The sequence below is a fragment of the Bos mutus genome, chromosome 24 (genome assembly GCF_027580195.1).
Source record: "Bos mutus isolate GX-2022 chromosome 24, NWIPB_WYAK_1.1, whole genome shotgun sequence".
In the NCBI taxonomy this organism is placed as follows: domain Eukaryota; kingdom Metazoa; phylum Chordata; class Mammalia; order Artiodactyla; family Bovidae; genus Bos; species Bos mutus.
The window spans coordinates 46,931,396-46,950,136 of NC_091640.1; the positions used below are offsets into that span (position 1 = coordinate 46,931,396).

The window sequence follows — 18,741 nt, forward strand, 5'->3', positions numbered from 1 at the left end:
AAAGAGATTGTCTTTAATCCATTGTATATTCTTGCCTCCTTTGTCAAAGGTAAGGTGTCCATAGGTGCGTGGATTTATCTCTGGGCATTCTATTTTGTTCCATTGATCTATATTTCTGTCTTTGTGCCAGTACCATACTGTCTTGATGACTGTGGCTTTGTAGTAGAGCTTGAAGTCAGGCAGGTTGATTCCTCCAGTTCCATTCTTCTTTCTCAAGATTGCTTTGGCTATTCAAGGTTTTTTGTATTTCCATACAAATTGTGAAATTATTTGTTCTAGCTCTGTGAAGAATACCATTGGTAGCTTGATAGGGATTGCACTGAATCTATAAATTGCTTTGGGTAGTATACTCATTTTCACTATATTGATTCTTCCAATCCATGAACATGGTATATTTCTCCATCTATTAGTGTCCTCTTTGATTTCTTTCACCAGTGTTTTATAGTTTTCTATATATAGGCCTTTAGTTTCTTTAGGTAGCTCTTCTTTCTCTTTAAAATTCTATTGCCTGTGGAGAAGCAGGAGTGCCCTCAGTTAACTGCTTCTTTTGAATCTGTTCAAAAGCTTAAATTCAAATTCATGTGTCAGATTCTTAAATTGCCTTTAAGGGCAAAATATGTTAGTTACTCCCATTAGCCAACAAATCAACTAAGGATCCCTCATAAACTTCTTTGGTTCAGCTGTAAGGCCCCCCTGCTCAGAGATCTTCCATCTCCAGCTCAGGCATGGCCAACAGGCATCTAATACCTGCCCTTAAGTCATAGAATCAGAGTTGTTCATGAGTTGTCCTGATATATGTCAGCAATGCTGTTAATTCATTGAAGAAAAAAGAAACTCATTAAATCTGTGTTCAATGATTTTAGAGCAAAGAACATATAGAGTAAGTATTATACACAAAATAAGATTAACACTGACAGGTATATACTAAGGTACAAAAACAAGTGTTTGACTTGGAAATTGAATTTTATTTACAAATGTTCTCTTTTAAACATAGATGCCGTTCCACCCCTTTTAAAGCATTATTAACTAATTTCCAGAAAAACCATTTACATTATCTTAATCTTTCTGCATAAAACAGTATTATGGGATAAACAAATATGGGATGGTCTAAGACTTAAAAACAAGACAAAAGACAATTTATCCACCATGAATGCTCTAGTGTCTGACAGAATGAAGAATCACCAATCACACCCCTTAATGTGCTACTCCAAGAAACCTGATAATTTAGGGAGGTAAATGCTTAACAATAAAGTCTTCTTACATAGTGTGGTTTAATGGTGATTGTTTAGGATTGCTCTTGCAGGCTACTATTTATGCTGATTTTAAAAAATAAGTCATCATTGTTAAAAAGGGCATAGACTTTTCTATACAGATTTTTCTTTAACCTTTGGAAATATGTAGATACTGATCTGGTCTCATCATTCAGGCCAATTAATAAAATAACAAATGCATGAATAAAACTTAAAATGAAACTTAAAAACACAATCAACATGTGACTATCCAACCTAAGAAAATTAGAACTCTCCCCAAAATCAGAGTATTGGTCCTCAATAGTTACTATAGATTTGAATTTTTCATAGCTGAGACAGTATACAGACAGAATACTTAACCAATGAGTTCAAAATAAAACAATCCAAATATTTTTCATAGCTGAGACAGTATACAGACAGAATACTTAACCAACGAGTTCAAAATAAAACAATCCAAATTATCTAACATTTTATATTTTAAAAATCCTTTAAATTTTATCTAGGAGGATAATTGTTCTCACATCATAACTAAGTTACAAGAACTTTGAAAAAAAATTCATCCCTGAGAAGTCAAAGAGAGAAATCTCTAAAAACACAGAAGTGACAGTCCTGCACCCTTTTAACAATCTTTTCCATAGCATGAACTTTTATCAGCAGTCAGCAATCCAATGTATTCCAATCCTCGACAGTTATGGCCTCTGATGATATGATCTTTTTACAATAAAACTGTAAGTACAACATTTTTTAAAAATCAGATAAATAGGGACTCTGGTTTTATTGTCAGGTTTACATTTTTGTCAAGTCCAAGGAGAGCCAGCTAAGATATGTATACTTCAATAAAGACTGAAGTAATAACTTCTGCTGGCAGCTCTTCTTCGGAGTCTCCGTTTCCCCCACTGATCTTCACCCAAACAGTAAAAGTAATACAATTGCAATTGAGTTTACTATTATCAATGGCACTGCAAAGAAAAAACAAATTTAATTATTAAACAAATCAGAAAAGAACTAAGTCAGGAAGGTAGAAATACAGTATGTCATCAGAATCACATTGCAAATCCTTATCACATAGCAACATTCAAACATGCATTGGATCATAAAATCCAAACCTTATTTGAAAGAGGGCTTGTGTGACTGGGTAAGGGTCACAACTGTCACAACTAGATCAATACAAAGTAATCTGGGGATAGTGCTGAAGCAGCTCTGGGAACACAAGCAAACTGGACCCAGGCAGAAGTAGACCCACATGGTTGCCAGCGATATCTGACATTAGAAAAACAGTGCAAAGAAGATTCTGTAGCTTCATCACTAAATGAAGAATGAACTTATTTATCATTCTACCCAAAGCTGTGATGAAAGCAGCTAATAGACAGACAGAGGTAGAGGTAGTAAGAGACTCTAATTTTAATAGTTTCAAATAAAAGGTTTTGAACTCCCGAGTTGTTCTAAAATATTTTCTAATAAAATAACAGACATGGGGCCTGTATTTTTCTCTTGAAAGTCTTACAGGACTCTAGATAACTTTTCTACTTAGAAGCAAAAAGAATTTCTAAAAGGCAAGAACACTAATGTCTTTCAATCCCAAGTGGTGACATACAGGTAGCAAAGAAACATCACATCACTGAGCATTCCATCTGCATCAGTTGGCTTAAATAGAGAAGGCAAGAGAGGAAAAAAACTAGTAACTTTTTAAGCACTAAAGCCAAGTCAAACAGAAAAAAGTTTCCACTTCAAAAATTGTTGGGAAGCCCAGTACAAAATAGCCGGTTGGAGGAAGTCCTTGGGAAAATGGTGAAGGGCCAGAAATACCCCAGCTTGATGTACCCGGGCAGAAAAACATCTCCTGCCTTTGGTTATGCCCGGCACCAAGATTTAATAATAAATATTAAGGATGTTGCTTGAGAAAACGGGTTATGGGATAAGCTCATGGGTCACTTAGAGCACGCTGTCCTTGAAATATTTTTACTGATTAGGTGTTAACCCCATACCCACTCTGCTGACTGTATACTCTAAGCTCTTTGTTAATACTTCTATAAAAAGGCTTGACTGCAGAAATAAACTTGTCAGTCCTTGCAAGAGACTGTCCAAGTATCCTTCTTTCAGGTTCGTTGCTTCCAAGTCCCGGGGAGAAAATCTCCACCAAAAATGACATTCACACTCGGAAGTTTTGCTACTTAAACCACAAAATTAAAATGAAAGAGTGTTCTACTAGTTTTGCTTCTTACCTCTCATCACGGTTCTTACAGATCGAATAAGGTTCATTAGCTGAGATTTAATTCCTGGCTCTTCTCCGAATCCTCCAATTCCCTGGTCTGTTCCCCAGCCAACTGCATAACATAAAGATGATAAGCTGTGTTAAAATTTATTAAGCACTTGCCTTGCTCCCTCATTAGTCACCTTCTAAAACGTAACTTTGAGTCTCTGTTAAAGACATAAAATATAGTCATATGATTTAAAAATTTTAGCGTGTATTTTTTACTTTTGATAAGCAGCACATTTAATTTCCCTTTTAATTTTATAAAATAAACTATAGCCTAGTAAATTATTCCATGGCACTGAATTCAATAAAGATGACTGTTGTGACAACCTAACTGTTATCTTTCTCCTTTTTTAAACAAAACATTTTTCAGGTCAGAACTGAAAACCAAAGCATATTGTCAAGTTGAATAATAAATTAGTTCAACTCAGAATTCATAAAAACCAATGTAATTATTAGTATAAAGGTGTTGCATCTAAGTTTCATTATGTGTTCACCTGGGGAAATATTAATACAAACCTGTCCATAGCTTGGATAGGTCTTCATAGCATGGCAACAGAGGTATATCTTTTTAACTTGACCATTCCTCTTCATTTCTCAATTTTGAGGTGAGGAATTTAGCCTACTATCTAATCCCACTTATTTTTAGTAAATGGGTCTTTTACCTTCTTCTGTCATTTTCCTGATAATATAAATCATTACTTCTTTACCTTTATTTGTTCATCTTTTTTTTTATTGCCTTACACATTCTTCTAGAGGCTCACACATCCTCATTTCTGCAATGTCCTTCTCTTGTCCTTATTTCAGGTCCACTTTTCATATCTCTTATGACTAGGTATTTTTTTAATCTCCTATGACTACAGGGCTTAATTAATTCCTGACACACTAACCATTTAACCTGAAGATGGAGAAAAAGTTTTTATTTTATATATGAAAGAACCAAGTATCAGCTAACAAGATTTCATATTGCTTAATCAACTTTTACTTGGTTGAAATAAAGGTTAAATAATGGTTGCTTTTTTGGTTACATCAATACTGAGATATGCTACGGTGTAAAACTAATATAAAATTCAAGTTCACAACAGAATAGGTATGTTTTGACTCCCACTCACCCTTCAAGACCTAGCTCACCTGTGTTCATAGCCTTCCTAGTCCACGGAGGTGTTACTCATTTCAAGCTCCCAGAGCTCAACCTCCATCACAATGGTTAATATCACAGCCTCTACCATCTTTGGCCAGACTCTCAATAGATGCCTCTGCAATTTCACCTCAACCTCTTTCTCCCTTAAAGGGCTAGATCTTTCTAGCTCACAATGTGTGATGATTTCCATCATCTACTGAGTGAAGTCAGAAGCTCCTTAAATTAAAATGCTAGCCCTGTATCATACCACAACCCTCCAAGTATTGCTATTCACACTCAATTCCGATTAACTGCTATACATGTTAAAGGCAGCTTCTGAATCCAGGTCTCAGTTCAGTTCAGTCACTCAGTCATGTCTGACTCTTTGTGACCCCATGAACCGCAGCACGCCAGGCCTCCCTGTCCATCACCAACTCCCAGAGTTCACCCAAACCCATGTCCATCAAGCCAGTGATGCCATCCAACCATCTCATCCTCTGTCGTCCCCTTCTCCTCCCTCCTTCAATCTTTCCCAGCATCAGGGTCTTTTCAAATGAGTCAGTTCTTTGCATCAGGTGTCCAAAGTGTTGGAATTTCAGCTTCAGCATCAGTCCTTCCAATGAATATTCAGGACTGATCTCCTTTAGGATGGACTGGTTGGATCTCCTTGCAGTCCAAGGGACTCTCAAGTCTTCTCCAACACCACAGTTCAAAAGCATCAATTCTTCAGCACTCAGCCTTCTTTATAGTCCAACTCTCACATCCATACATGACCACTGGAAAAACCATAGCCTTGACTAGATGGACCTTTGTTGGGAAAGTAATCCAGGTCTGTCTGACTTTAAAGTCAAGGCCTTTCCTAATTCCCCTCTATGTCATAATAAACCTTGTTTTACCCAAACAGTAACTACTGATTGTAAGTCATATTATAAATTCCTGGAACTAAATTTAGTCTTTCTTTACCTTTCCCTTCTCCCCAACCCCAGAGCAAGTAATATACATTTGTGGAATTAAACTGAATTTATAGCAAACCGAGTTAACTTTGGATAAACAAAGGTATGGTAAACCCTAGGATCGTAGATAAAACTTTCAAAGAACCATGTTTCTTTATTTTTAAGACACACAAAGCATAACACAAACCATTCATTCATTGTAGCTTTGAGGGAGGGAGGAAGAAATCCTCCAATATTAAATGCATAGATTTCTCCAAGTTAAAAACAATCTCAAACCTGCATTTTGCTTGCTTCTTACTTCTGGATCTCTGGCAAGAAAATATATTTATGCTGTTTCTCCAACATTTACTTTTACTATATAATAAGTTCTACTATAATTTCTTTGTCCCACATATTTTCTAGGTATTTTTCTTTCTCTTTTCTAGGTAGCTCAAATCAGAATTCTCCACTATATGGCAATTCTCTGTCATCTAAGTTCAAAGGTGTAGTACCAGCCTTTAACTACTTACAATGTGGTGAAAATTATTTCATAATAGTGTCTTGAAAAGACATAAAACACAAAATGGCTACCACCACCAGTTGTATTATTTTCCAAACCAGTTTAGTCTTACTCATATAAACCTACTTAACAACTCTGCACAGTAAGAAAGCAGCCTGGTTTCAGTTAAACATAATGGTTACTGTAAGGAAGAATGTCTCCTTGACCCTCTTAGGGTCCTTGGTTATGTATGAAAATTAAACTGACAAAGACATTAACAGGAGAAAAGCATACAAAGTTTATTAAGGTTTTACATGTACCTGGGAGTCTTCAGGAGAAAATGAAGACCTGAAAAAGTGAGCAGAACAGGAAACGTCTACCTTTTAGACAAGGGAATAAATTTGTGAAGAATTAACAAGAAAAGGCATTTGGGCTATGGATAATGTCATAAAGTAATACAGTCTGTCTGGCCCTCAGTTCCCTGTCTCTGGTGCTAAGAATGTCTCCCTTCCTTCTGGTATGGGGAGGATACCTTTCACATGAGAAACTTATTTCCTGCTTTCAGGAAAGAAGGGGCAGTGAGGGGGGAGGGTGGGGTGATCGCTCTGCTTCTGGTGTTTTCTCTAAACTCCTTCAGCTTGAGATGTTCAACATGCCACAGTGACTTACTTGGGGGTAGCATGTCCTGAACCCCATCAGTGGACACACACTTTTAAGTTAAGACTTCTCCTGAAATCTACTAATAATAATATGTCCAACTCTTTGCGACCCCATGGACTGTAGCTCCTCTGTCCATGGAATTTTCTAGACAAGAATGCTGGAGTGGGTTGCCATTTCCAGGGGACTTTCCCGACCCAGGAATCCAACCCACATCTCCTGTGCCTCCTGCACTGGCAGGTGGATTCTCTTACCACTGAGCTTACAAGAGTAATAAGAAAGAAGTCCTCAGGCAAGAGAAGTTAATCCGAACAACAACAGAAAAAGATAAACGGAACAATAACTGACTTAGCAGAGAAAACTGAAATCTAAACCTCCAGGGAGCACACAATAAAAAACTGAGGCGAATCTTGCTGAGAATCCTGAAAACTTGAGAGAAACTTCAAAATGCCAGTGAGGGTGATGCGGTTTTGGAAACACAGGAGGACTAACTGAAAGTCCCCACAGGAGAAGTTAGCGCCGCTCATCCCCACCTCCCTTTCCTTAGACTGAACTGATGGGAAGAGTTTCTCTCTCTTACCCCCTCAGGAGACGGGTTTACTCTCAGTGGAGACTGAAGCAGGGAACCTCCAGACCTGGGGTCTCGGGAAGGTGGACTGAATTAATTAATTAAGGTCTACAAACCTAAGTGTCAGATTCCTGCTCGCTTTCCCTGCTTGTGTATCACATAAGTCTGGAACATAAGAATACTTACATTCTGCAGACAGGAAGTTGCACAATTACTCAGGAAGTTGGTCAATTAGTGACTTCAGTTAGTGACATACAGGGGGATTTAATGAAACGGCGAATTTAACTCAGACGCCCACTGGTGAGTAACTCCCAACCATATACACAGAGCTTCCAAAGAGCCTCTCAGGGTTTACTCTTTAGAATGAACTGACAGTCAAGAGGGAACAATTCTGAACATGGTAGGATAGAGTCAAGCCAGAAAAGAAGGCTCTGAGGAAGAGAGAATGCAAGAAGTTCATTTTTTTAAAAAAACGAACATCCTTAGAGAAAAACAATTGTAGCTACGAAACTCAGAGAACGAGATGCCCTGAAAAAGGGAACGTAAAAAAGGAGCACTGTTCTCGCTCTATCAGCATAAAAAGTTCAAGAGGCTGACACACCAAGTTGAAGACACCTACAAGACAAGACAAACATTAAAAAAGGAATATCAATATGTCAAAATAACTGGAGTTTCAGAAAGAGCAAAGAAAAAACAGGAAAAAATTACCTAATGAGGTGGCCAAAAAGCACACGGAAAGATGTTCAACATCACTAATTATCAGAGAAAATGAAGTCAAAACTACAACGAGGTATTAACTGACACCGGTCAGAATGGCTATCATCAAAAAATCTACAACAATAAATGCTGGAGAGGGTGTGAAGAAAAGGGAAGCCTCTTACACTGTTGGTGGGAATGTAAACTGATACAGTCACTACACCACTATGGAGAACAGTGTGGAGGTTCCTTAAAACTAAAAATAGAACTACCATATGATCCAGCAATCCCGCTCCTAGGCATATACCCAGAGAAAAACATTATTCAAAAAGATACATGCACCCCAATGTTCAACAGCCAGGACACGGAAGCAACATAAATGTCCATCAACAGAGGAATGGACAAAGATGACGCAGTGCATATATACAATGGAATACTATTCAGCCATAAGAACAAAATAATGCCATTTGCAGCAACAAGGACGGACCTAGAGACTGTTTGTCATACTGAGTGAAGTCAGAAAGACATATCATTATGATATCATTTATATGTGGAGTCAAAAAAAAAGAGGGGGTACAAAATCACTGCAGATGGTGACTGCAGCCATGGAATTAAAAGACGCTTACTCCTTGGAAGGAAAGTTATGACCAACCTAGAGAGCATATTCAAAAGCAGAGACGTTACTTTGCCAGCAAAGGTCCGTCTAGTCAAGGCTATGGTTTTTCCAGTGGTCATGTATGGATATGAGAGTTGGACTGTGAAGAAGGCTGAGCGCTGAAGAATTGATGCTTTTGAACTGTGGCGTTGGAGAAGACTCTTGAGAGTCCCTTGGACTGCAAGGAGATCCAACCAGTCCATTCTGAAGGAGATCAGCCCTGGGATTTCTTTGGAAGGAATGATGCTAAAGCTGAAACTCCAGTACTTTGGCCACCTCATGCAAAGAGTTGACTCCTTGGAAAAGACTCTGATGCTGGGAGGGATTGGGGGCAGGAGGAGAAGGGGACGTCAGAGGATGAGATGGCTGGATGGCATCACTGACTCGATGGATGTGAGTCTGAGTGAACTCCGGGAGTTGGTGAGTCTGAGTGAACTCCGGGAGTTGGTGATGGACAGGGAGGCCTGGCATGCTGCAATTCATGGGGTCGCAAAGAGTCGGACACGACTGAGCGACTGAACTGAACTGAACAAATGAACTTATTTACAAAAGTACAGTCATGGATGTAAAAAACAAATTTATCATTACCAAGGGATGGGGGAGCGATAATCTGGGAAATATGAGGATTAATATATATACACTACTATATATATAAAAAAAAGATAATAAGAACCTGCTGTATAGCACAGGAAACTCTACTCAACACTCTATAATGGCCTAATGGGAAAAGAATCTTAAAAAAAAAAAAAGGATATAACGGATTCACTTTGCTGTACACCTGAAACTACCACAAATGCTGTAAATCAACTATACGCCAATAAAAGTTTTTAAAAGAATTATCAAACACATATTAAGAGATGATATCCCAAAACTGAGGGATATGAGCCTTTAGGCCAAATGGGCCCAATCAGGGTACGGCCCAATGAAAAGGAGACCCATAGACTGCCACATTATTGTAAAATTTCAGTCTTCTAAAGATAAAAGGGCTTCCCAGGTAGTGCTAGTGGTAAAGAACCCTCCTGCCAATGCAGGACATGTAAGAGATGGGGGTTCACCTCCTGGGTTGGGAAGATCCCCTGGAGGAGGGCACAGCAACCCACTCCAGTATTCTTGCCTGGAGAATCCCATGGACAGAGGAGCCTGGTGGGCTACAGAACATAGGGTTGCAAAGAATCAGACATGACTGAAGCAACTGTGCATGCAAAGATAAAGAGAATACCCTAAAGGGTCTCTACCTACAAAGAGTCAGGAATCACAATGGCATTAGACTTAACATCAATAAAGGAAATGAGAAAATTAAATGGAATAATGTCCTCAAAACTCTAGAAAAAGTGGTTCCAATCTAGAATTCTACACCTGAACCACAAATCAACTAGAAGAATAAAATTATGATTTTTCTTAACTGTTCAGCTGTAATATGCATAGTCATATTAAATATGGAATACTGATATTACCAATAATTGGCTGGAGATGTGAGAGGCGGAGAAGGGAAGTGTGTGTGTATTTGTGCTTATACAAGAATGAGTGTGCCACTGATGGTACAACTGTGCTAAAACATTTCACAATAGTAGGTCAATGATTTAAAACTTGAAAGAGTTAAAAATAATTGCTTTAGAAGAATAGAGGAGGTTGAGGAGAGATGGAGCAGGAGGCTTCTATTTTTCTTTATAGGTTGAAGGGCTTTTTTGACCTTAAAACCACACACATACATTGCTTTGATAAAAATAAAAATGACATTTAAAAAGAAAACCTGTAAAGCTACTCCTCTATTGGAGAAACCCCTATGGAATTCAGAGCATGAACATCCTGCGGGCAAGGACAGGTTCCAGAGAGGGGCTTCAACCACAAGTCACTCTGAATTGCTCTATAACTGCCTTTAGACAGTTGCTGGTTTCATTTCCTTTACCTGCTTTTAGGAAATTTATCCTTGCTAAAACTATCACTCGTTTCCATTCAGGGCCATAGTCTCTTAGATAGTAAAAAAGAACTTCTTTAAGTACTTTGTGGATCGTGCACATAATGAGGAGTGATCCCAGAAAAAAAATATATCTTCCAACTGCTTGCTCCTCAACAAAACAGGATAAAACTCTACAATATAGAGAATACCATGATTTAAGCATCAGCACTTAAGTAATTTTTAAAAAATAGTAAATTATCGGCTAATGTTAGCTTCTCTATTCTTATGCCACTAGAATGAAAAAGAAAACAGAATTTTGGGGAGAGTGAGGAAAACATTCCTCTCGATATTCCACAGACAAATACAAAATTGACCAGTGAAAGATCATCTGCCAGGGATTACCTTTTACTGTAACAAATAGTTTTCTCTCCAACTGCTACTAAAGAGTGTCAGTTGTTTTTCTAAGGAACCTGGCCAAAGTTTTAAAGAGCTTTGCTTTTTTTTTTTTAAGGATAAAGACTGAACTCAGCAGCTTTCTTGTCCATAGCTGGAGGGCCCAGCAGAAAACAAATAAGACCAGCCAGCAGCTGTTGCTGCCAATCTCAGGAATGAACTTAAATAGAAAAAGTTACTAATTGTAAACACCACATAAGGTTCTTCCCCTGCCCAGACTTCAAAAAGTCACACACAAAAGGGTAATCCATCCAGGTTCAGTCAACAATCCTCAGCTAGATACATTTTGAAGAAAAAAGTATTAACGCAGTTTTGAGAACATTGGCAAACCTCAGCTTCTTTGAGATCAGTTTCCATTTCTATGAAAGAAAATGAATGTGCTTTATTTTGTGTCACCAAGTTTGCAGGGCTATCATAAATGTAAAAGTACCTAATAAACCACACAAAGAACTCTACTAATATAAGTTTGAAAAAATTACCTTGATCAAAAAGAACACTGCTGAAGTGAATGATCTAGTATACTCAGACTAATCTCTCTTGGTTCAATATAATTCCCAATTCAACACAATTATTTCCACTTAACCTTTGACGAAATTAAATGCTTTTCAGTAATATATATTTAAATAGAAACATGTATCTATAGAGTTTCTTCAATGTTTTATAAACTGCATGCTCATCTATGTCTATCATATGTAAGGCCTATGGAATACCTTGTTCATTTCTCTGTGGTGGTGGCTTAGTTGCTGAGCCATGTCTGACTCTTGAGACCCCATGCATTGTAGCCTCACTGACTGCTCTGTCCATGGGATTTCCCAGGCAAGAATACTGGAATGGGTTGCCAGTTCCTTCTCCAGAGGGATTTTCTGATCCAGGGATTGAATCTGTGTCTCCTGTACTACAGGCAAATTTTTTACCACTAAGCCACCAGAGAAGCCCTCATTTCTCTGTACATTGATGCAAATCTGACTTATTGGTTTTTTGTTTTTGTTTTTTAATATTTACTTATTTAGCCACATTGCGTCTTGATTGCGGCACATTGGGTCTTGATTGCGGCACATGGGATCTTTAGACCAGGGACTGAACCCAGGCCCCCTGCATTGGGAGCATGGCATCTTAGCCACTGGACCACCAGGGGAGTCTCCTGACTTACTGTTTAAAATCTACCTCCTTTAGGAATTTCTCTATTATTTAGGCTCACACAACCCTCACTGGGGGGGTTTTCATAGATGTTATTTATCAGATTGAGAAAGTTCTTTCCTATTCCTAGTTTCTTGAATGTTTTATCATGAAAGGGTATGGGGTTTTGTCAAATTTTTCTCTGCATCTATTATAATCATGTGATTTTTATTTTACTAATATGATGAATTAAACTCATTTTAAAAGGTTAAATCAACCCTGCACTCTTGCGGTAAATCCCACCTGGTTTAGTTTGCCAGTGTTCTGCAGAGAATTTTTGTGTTTATATTCATCAGAGATACTGGTCTGGGGTTTCTTTTCTTGTGCTGTGTCTGGTTTTCATACCAGGTTAATACTGGCCTCAAGGGATGAGTTGGGATGTCCTCTCTCCTCTCTATTTTGGTATTAAGTTTTCTTTAAATGTTTGGTAGAATCCAGCAATGAAGCCTGGGTTTTCCTTTGTTCAAAGTTTTAAAACTACTAACTTAATCTCTTTACATGTTATAGGTCTAATCAGTCGGTTCAGTAGTTTGTGGTCTTTCTAGAAATTTGTCCATTTCATCTAAATCATCTAATTTGTTGGGATACAGTTGTTCACACCATTCCCTTAACATCCTTTTCATTCTCTAAGGTAGTGATGTCTCCTTTGATCACTGACTTTAGGAATCTGAGTCTTCTTTTTTACTGTTTGCCAATTTTGTTGATCTTCTGAGAGAACTAGCTTTTTGTTTTGTTAATTCTCTTTATTGTTTTTCTGCTCTGGATTTTATTAATTTTCACTGTAATCTTTATTATTTCCTTTGTTTTTTCCCCAGTAGGGGAGGGGGGAGAACTGGATGTGGCTCAAACACAAGAGAGTCTCACTGCCCTTACTGAGCTTTAATAGATTTTCTTGGCAGAAAAAAGAAGTTTCTCTGTTTGTTGTATATTCTTATGACAATTTCCGGTGACTCTGAATGTTTGTTTTTTAAATAATAGTCACTAGTTATAGTGGTTTCATTGAAAAGAGGGTCCAGTGAAGGTTCTCACATCAACATTTTGGAAGTGTTCTCCATTAATAATTGTATTTCCAAATAATCTGTTTAAAAGTGGGCAGAGGAACTGAAGAGTCCAAAGACATAAAAACGGCCAAAAAGTACATGAAAATGTATTCAACATCACTATTCATCAGAGAAATGCAAGTCAGAGCCACAATGAAATATCACCTCACACTTGTTAGAACAGCTATTACCAAAAAAAACAAGAGACAATAAATGCTGGCAAGGATGTGGAAAAAGGGAACCTTTGTGCACTGTCCACAGGAATGTAAATTTGTACAGCTGCTATGGAAAGTAGGATGACAGTTCCTCAAAAAATTTCAAAAAGAAATACATTTAGTAACCCCATTTCTGGGTATTTATCCAAAAGAGATGAAATCATTATCTTGAAGAGATATTTGCATTCCTATGTTCATTCCAGCACTATTCACAATTGCCGAGACATGAAAACAATCTAAGTGTTCACTGACGAATGAATGAATTAAGAAAATGTAATGTACGTATCGGAGAACGCAATGGCACTCACTCCAGTACTCTTGCCTGGAAAATCCCATAGATGGAGGAGCCTGGGAGGCTGCAGTCCATGGGGTCACTGAGGGTCGGACACGACTGAGCGACTTCACTTTCACTTTTCACTTTCACTTTTCACTTTCACGCACTGGAGAAGGAAATGGTAACCCACTCCAGTGTTCTTGCCTGGAGAATCCCAGGGACAGGGGAGCCCGGTGGGCTGCCATCTATGGGGTTGCACAGAGCCGGACACGACTGAAGCGACTTAGCAGCAGCAGCAGCCGCAGCAATGTACCTATACAATGAAATATTATTCAGCCACAAATAAGGAAAACTTGACATATGTGACAACAAAGATGGAGCCTGAGGACACTATGCTAACTGAAATAACTCAGAGGAAGACTACTACCGTACTATCTCACCTATATGTGGGATCTAAAACCATTGAACTCATAGAAAGAGACAGTAGTATGGCGGTTGCCAGGAGCTGAGTGGTGGAGGAAATCAGGAGATATTGGTCAAAAGGTACTCTCAGTTATTAGATGAGCAAATTTTGGGGATCTACTGTACAGCATGGTGACCACAGTTAACAACACTGCATTGTTTACTTGAAAGCTGCTCTGAAAGTAAATCTTAAATGTTCTCACTGAAACAATATCTACAATAAAATGATAATTATGTAAGGTGAAGGATGTGTTAACCAACCTTACTGTGGTAAGCATTCTGCAATATATATGTGTACCAAATCATCACAAATATGTCTTACACTTACACAATGTTATATGTCAATTAAATCTCAAAGCTGGGGGAAAAAAGAATGATGTATTAACATTTATAAATGGCTAATTCCCACTTAATAGCTTCATCTGTCTCCTGGCCTGCAAAAGCTTGCTATGTATTTTTAATATGGCCCTTTCAGAAAAAAAAATGTTTTCTTCCAGCTTTATTTTTACCTTTCCCACTTAGATCTACAACATTCTTGCAATTGACTTTTGTGTTTAGCATGAAGCAGAGGGTCAAGATTCATTTACTTCTTTTTGAATAGCCAGTTAACCCAGAATCATTTATCGAAGGACCTTCCTATCACACTCTGCTGTTACCTTTATTAAATTAAGTGTCCATATAAATATGTGTCTATATTTGGATTCTCCACTCTGCTCCATTGTTCTATTCTCCAAAAAACTTTTATTAAATTTCCTTCTCCTTAATTAGCCAGAATCAGCTTCTGCTGCTTGCAACCAAGAACCCTGACATGAATAAATAATTTCAGGACTCAATCCTTGAACCTCTCTGAGAAAGAGCCTTCATTCCAACAGTTTGAAATTACCAGCCAACACTAAAAATCCCCATGTGTAAATCCTCCCCAAACCTCCCTTCTGGGCGCCAGACCTGTATACACAAATGCCTACATGACATCTCTCTCCACTTAGAAGTCTGAAAGGTAACCAAAAATACACTACTTCCTATTCCTATTCTAGGACTTAGCTTTAAATGCTATTTCCTTAGGAACCAACACTGTCCTAATCCAACCAGGAGGTTACATTCCCATGGTTCTTACCTAGTTCTCTTCCTTCAAAGCATTTATCCTAGACTCAACTATCTGTATAATTATTTATCTGTTCTACTGCTCTGAGAACAAAGACACTGGGTCATGCTCACTGCTACATCTTTCCACGTTGCTCACAGTGATTGGCCTATTTGTTGTAAGGAATGGAGAAAAACTTTCTGCCACCAACTCTAGGAACCTCCTGCTTCTCCAGCTAACTTTTCCTCCTTTTTCAATAAAGAAAGTATCCCACCTCCCATTTATGCCATCTCCTCCATGTGTACCTTAGGTCCCATCTCCACCCACCTTCTCAGAATCCTTCAGCTATCAATCACCTCATTTCTCTCCTGTATCTTTTATTTTTCTCTCATTACTATTTCTTTCCTGTTAGCCATTCTTTTTTCTAACCTTTAATTATGAAAGTTTTAAAACATATTTATCACTCAGATTTAATAACTGCTGATTTTTTAAACATTTTATTTTATATTGGAGTATAGTTGATTTACAATGTGTAATAATTGTTGACTTGGGGGACTTCTCTCATGGCTCAGTGGTTAAGAATCCGTCTGCCAATGCAGGAGACACAGGTTCAATCCCTGATCTGGAAAGCACCCATGTGCCGTGGAGCAACTAAGCCCAGTTGCCGCAACTATTGCGCCTGTGCTCTTGAGCCTGGGAGCCATAACTACTGAAGCCCACACCTCTAGAGCCCGTGCTTTGCAACAACAGAACCCACCGCACTGAGAAGCCTGCACACCCCAACTAGAGAAAGCCCTCGCAGCAACCAAGACCCAGCATAGCCCAAATTAAATAAATAACTAATTTTTTTAATTATTGACTTTTTTTTTTTTTGCCTTATGTGCTTCATTTTTTTCTCTGCTTGGTTTCTTTAAAAATAAATTGCTGGTACTATAATATTTCACTCCTGAATATTTCAGTATGCATCTTTATCACACTAACAAGATGTCCAGTGATTCCTTAATATCATCTAGTATCTAGTCCATACTAGAATCTTTAAAATGTTTTTTACAGTCGATGTGTGAAGTAGAAGTCAACCAAGGTCCACATGCTGCATATGAATACCTTCTTAATCTCTTCTTTTTTATATTTGTATATTTGCTTCAGTGTTCACTTTCTCCCCATGTTTTTCATGGCACTGACTTACAAAAGAACCTGACTAGTTCTCACTGTTGCTGCTGCTGCTAAGTTGCTTCAGTCGTGTCCAACTCTGTGTGACCCCAGAGACAGCAGCCCACCAGGCTCCCCCGTCCCTGGGATTCCCCAGGCAAGAACACTGGAGTGGGCTGCCATTTCCTTCTCCAATGCGTGAAAGTGAAAAGTGAAAGTGAAGTTGCTCAGTCGTGTCCTACTCTCAGTGACCCCATGGACTGCAGCCCACCAGGCTCCTCCGTCCATGGGATTTTCCAGGCGAGAGTACTGGAGTGGGGTGCCATTGCCTTCTCCCTCACTGTTGCTGCTGACACCTAAAAACAAAACCACCACAAAACATATCCCCGTATCCCCTTCCAGCTACCATTTCTTCATTTCCTCCAACTTAGTGTAAAGCAGGGATGAGAACAGTACCTGTCTCACAGGGTTCTTGTAAGGGTTACACAAGTTAGTATGTGTAAAGCACTGGATACAGATTCTGGCACACGGTTAGTGTTCAGCATTAGGTATCATTATTGTTATTATATCCATTCAACTTGTATTATACTCACAATATCTACTTGCCCTATTTGAAATGGTGCTTTCCACATCCACTCTTCTACACTTCTGAACTGTTCTCCATAAAGTAACCAGAAAGATCTTGCAAACAACACAAATCTGGTCACATCACTGCCCTGCTTAGGACCTTTCCAATTTTCACACCAGCTTTTAACCCCTCACTTCCTGACCCTTCACCTAATGTTTACTGATACATTACACGTTTCCGGTTAGACATACTTCCTCTAAGATTTCTAAGACTCACAAGTTAGTATGTCCCAACACATCTCTTTTGTAACATTCTGCATACTTGTTATTGGCACTTCTTCAGTTTTTACTTAGAGTAACTTCCATTAGAAGGGTAGGATAACTGTTGTAACCTCAGCTCCTATTACATGGGCCCGGCACATATTTGTGCTCAATAAATCTCTCCTGAAGGAATAAATGAAACGAGTCAACCTTGCTCATGGGTTTGAGTTTCAGTGATCTACACTGACACGTTCCGCACGCTGTGACAAATGATGTACCATCATGCAGTATCCTGCCGTAATTGTGCCTTAGACAGAAAAAAAGCAGCCTGCCCAAGTGGCATGGAGCTCGCTGGATTGCGAGATCCCGGTAGGCATAATTTGTCTTCCCTGTACGCTCAGATTCTAGGCTGGTGCATCACAGGCACCCGATAAACTGTGCTGAATAAACTTTTCTTGGAATGCGCGTGGCTGGATGTTGTGATAATCCCAACAGGCTTCCTTTCCTCTTATCTCCAAAGCCCAGGAACCCCTATGACTCTCCATCAGCTCCTTCTTCAAACTACCCACGCTCCAAAATGAGCCACGCCCCTCCCTCTTTCACTGAAAACCCACACCTCAGATTTTTGACAATTAAAAGCAGCCATGGAAACGTGTACTAAATTCCTAGCCTAAACTAGTCGCAGGCAAGGGCGTCCCCGGCTCTACTCATCTCCGCTTCCCGACCCCCCAGGGCTGGCACCCAGCGGGCGTCTGTGGAACAATCTTCACTCTCCTGTGAGACGAGAGTGGCTCGGCTTCCCCACCCAAGGAAGGGCCCCAAAGAGGCGAGCCCTTGGCCGCCCGTCCGTCCGTCCCTGCCCAGGTGGTCCCCTCACGCGGCCCTACTCGGGTCCGCGATCCCCGAGCTCCGCCGCCGCCCCCTCAGTGCGGCCCACCGGCCCCACTCACTGTTCTTGAGGAAACGCTCCTCGTGAAGCACGGCGATGGCATTGACGCAGAGAAGGGCCGCCTGCAGCAGCGAGTACAACGTAAAAGCCATGGCCACCCACCCCAAGGCCCAACTGACTCCTCTCCCTCGGCGGCAGGGGACGTGGCGCCGCCACGTCCGGCGCTTCCTACGGCAGCTAGCGAGGCCCAAAACGCGCCCTGAGAGGCTCCGCCCCGTCTGGCTAAGACCCGCCCTACGCTCACCTCTGCAGGGCGTGTCTGCTGAGCTGTGTAGACCCGCGCTGTCCAATGCGGCAGCTTGAAAGTGACTACTGAACATTTGAATAGTGTCTGGCCCTAACGGAAATGTTGTAAATGTAAAATACACAGAACGAAAACAGAACGTAAAATCTCCCGATAATTTAAAAGTATTGATTACATGTTGAAATGTTTTGATTATATTAGGTAAATAAAATGCAAACATTAATTTTTATTGTTTATTTCTATTTTTAAAAATGTGGCAATGAGGTTATTGATAATGACATGGGGGCTTGTCCAATACTTCCATTGGACAGCGCTGTACTAGATGCTCCCAAGTGTTGTATG

General features: G+C 39.5%; 1 protein-coding gene across 1 annotated transcript; it reads right to left on the reverse strand.

The window, feature by feature from the left end:
* Positions 1-944: 944 nt before the first annotated feature.
* IER3IP1 (immediate early response 3 interacting protein 1) lies at positions 945-18,338 on the reverse strand. Its single transcript, XM_005908072.3, has 3 exons — positions 18,157-18,338; positions 3,473-3,574; positions 945-2,209 (listed from the first exon to the last, which is right to left on the reverse strand). Exons 1-3 carry the CDS (start codon positions 18,245-18,247, stop codon positions 2,154-2,156), a joined length of 249 nt encoding a protein of 82 aa, XP_005908134.1. The 5' UTR covers positions 18,248-18,338; the 3' UTR covers positions 945-2,153.
* Positions 18,339-18,741: the final 403 nt, after the last annotated feature.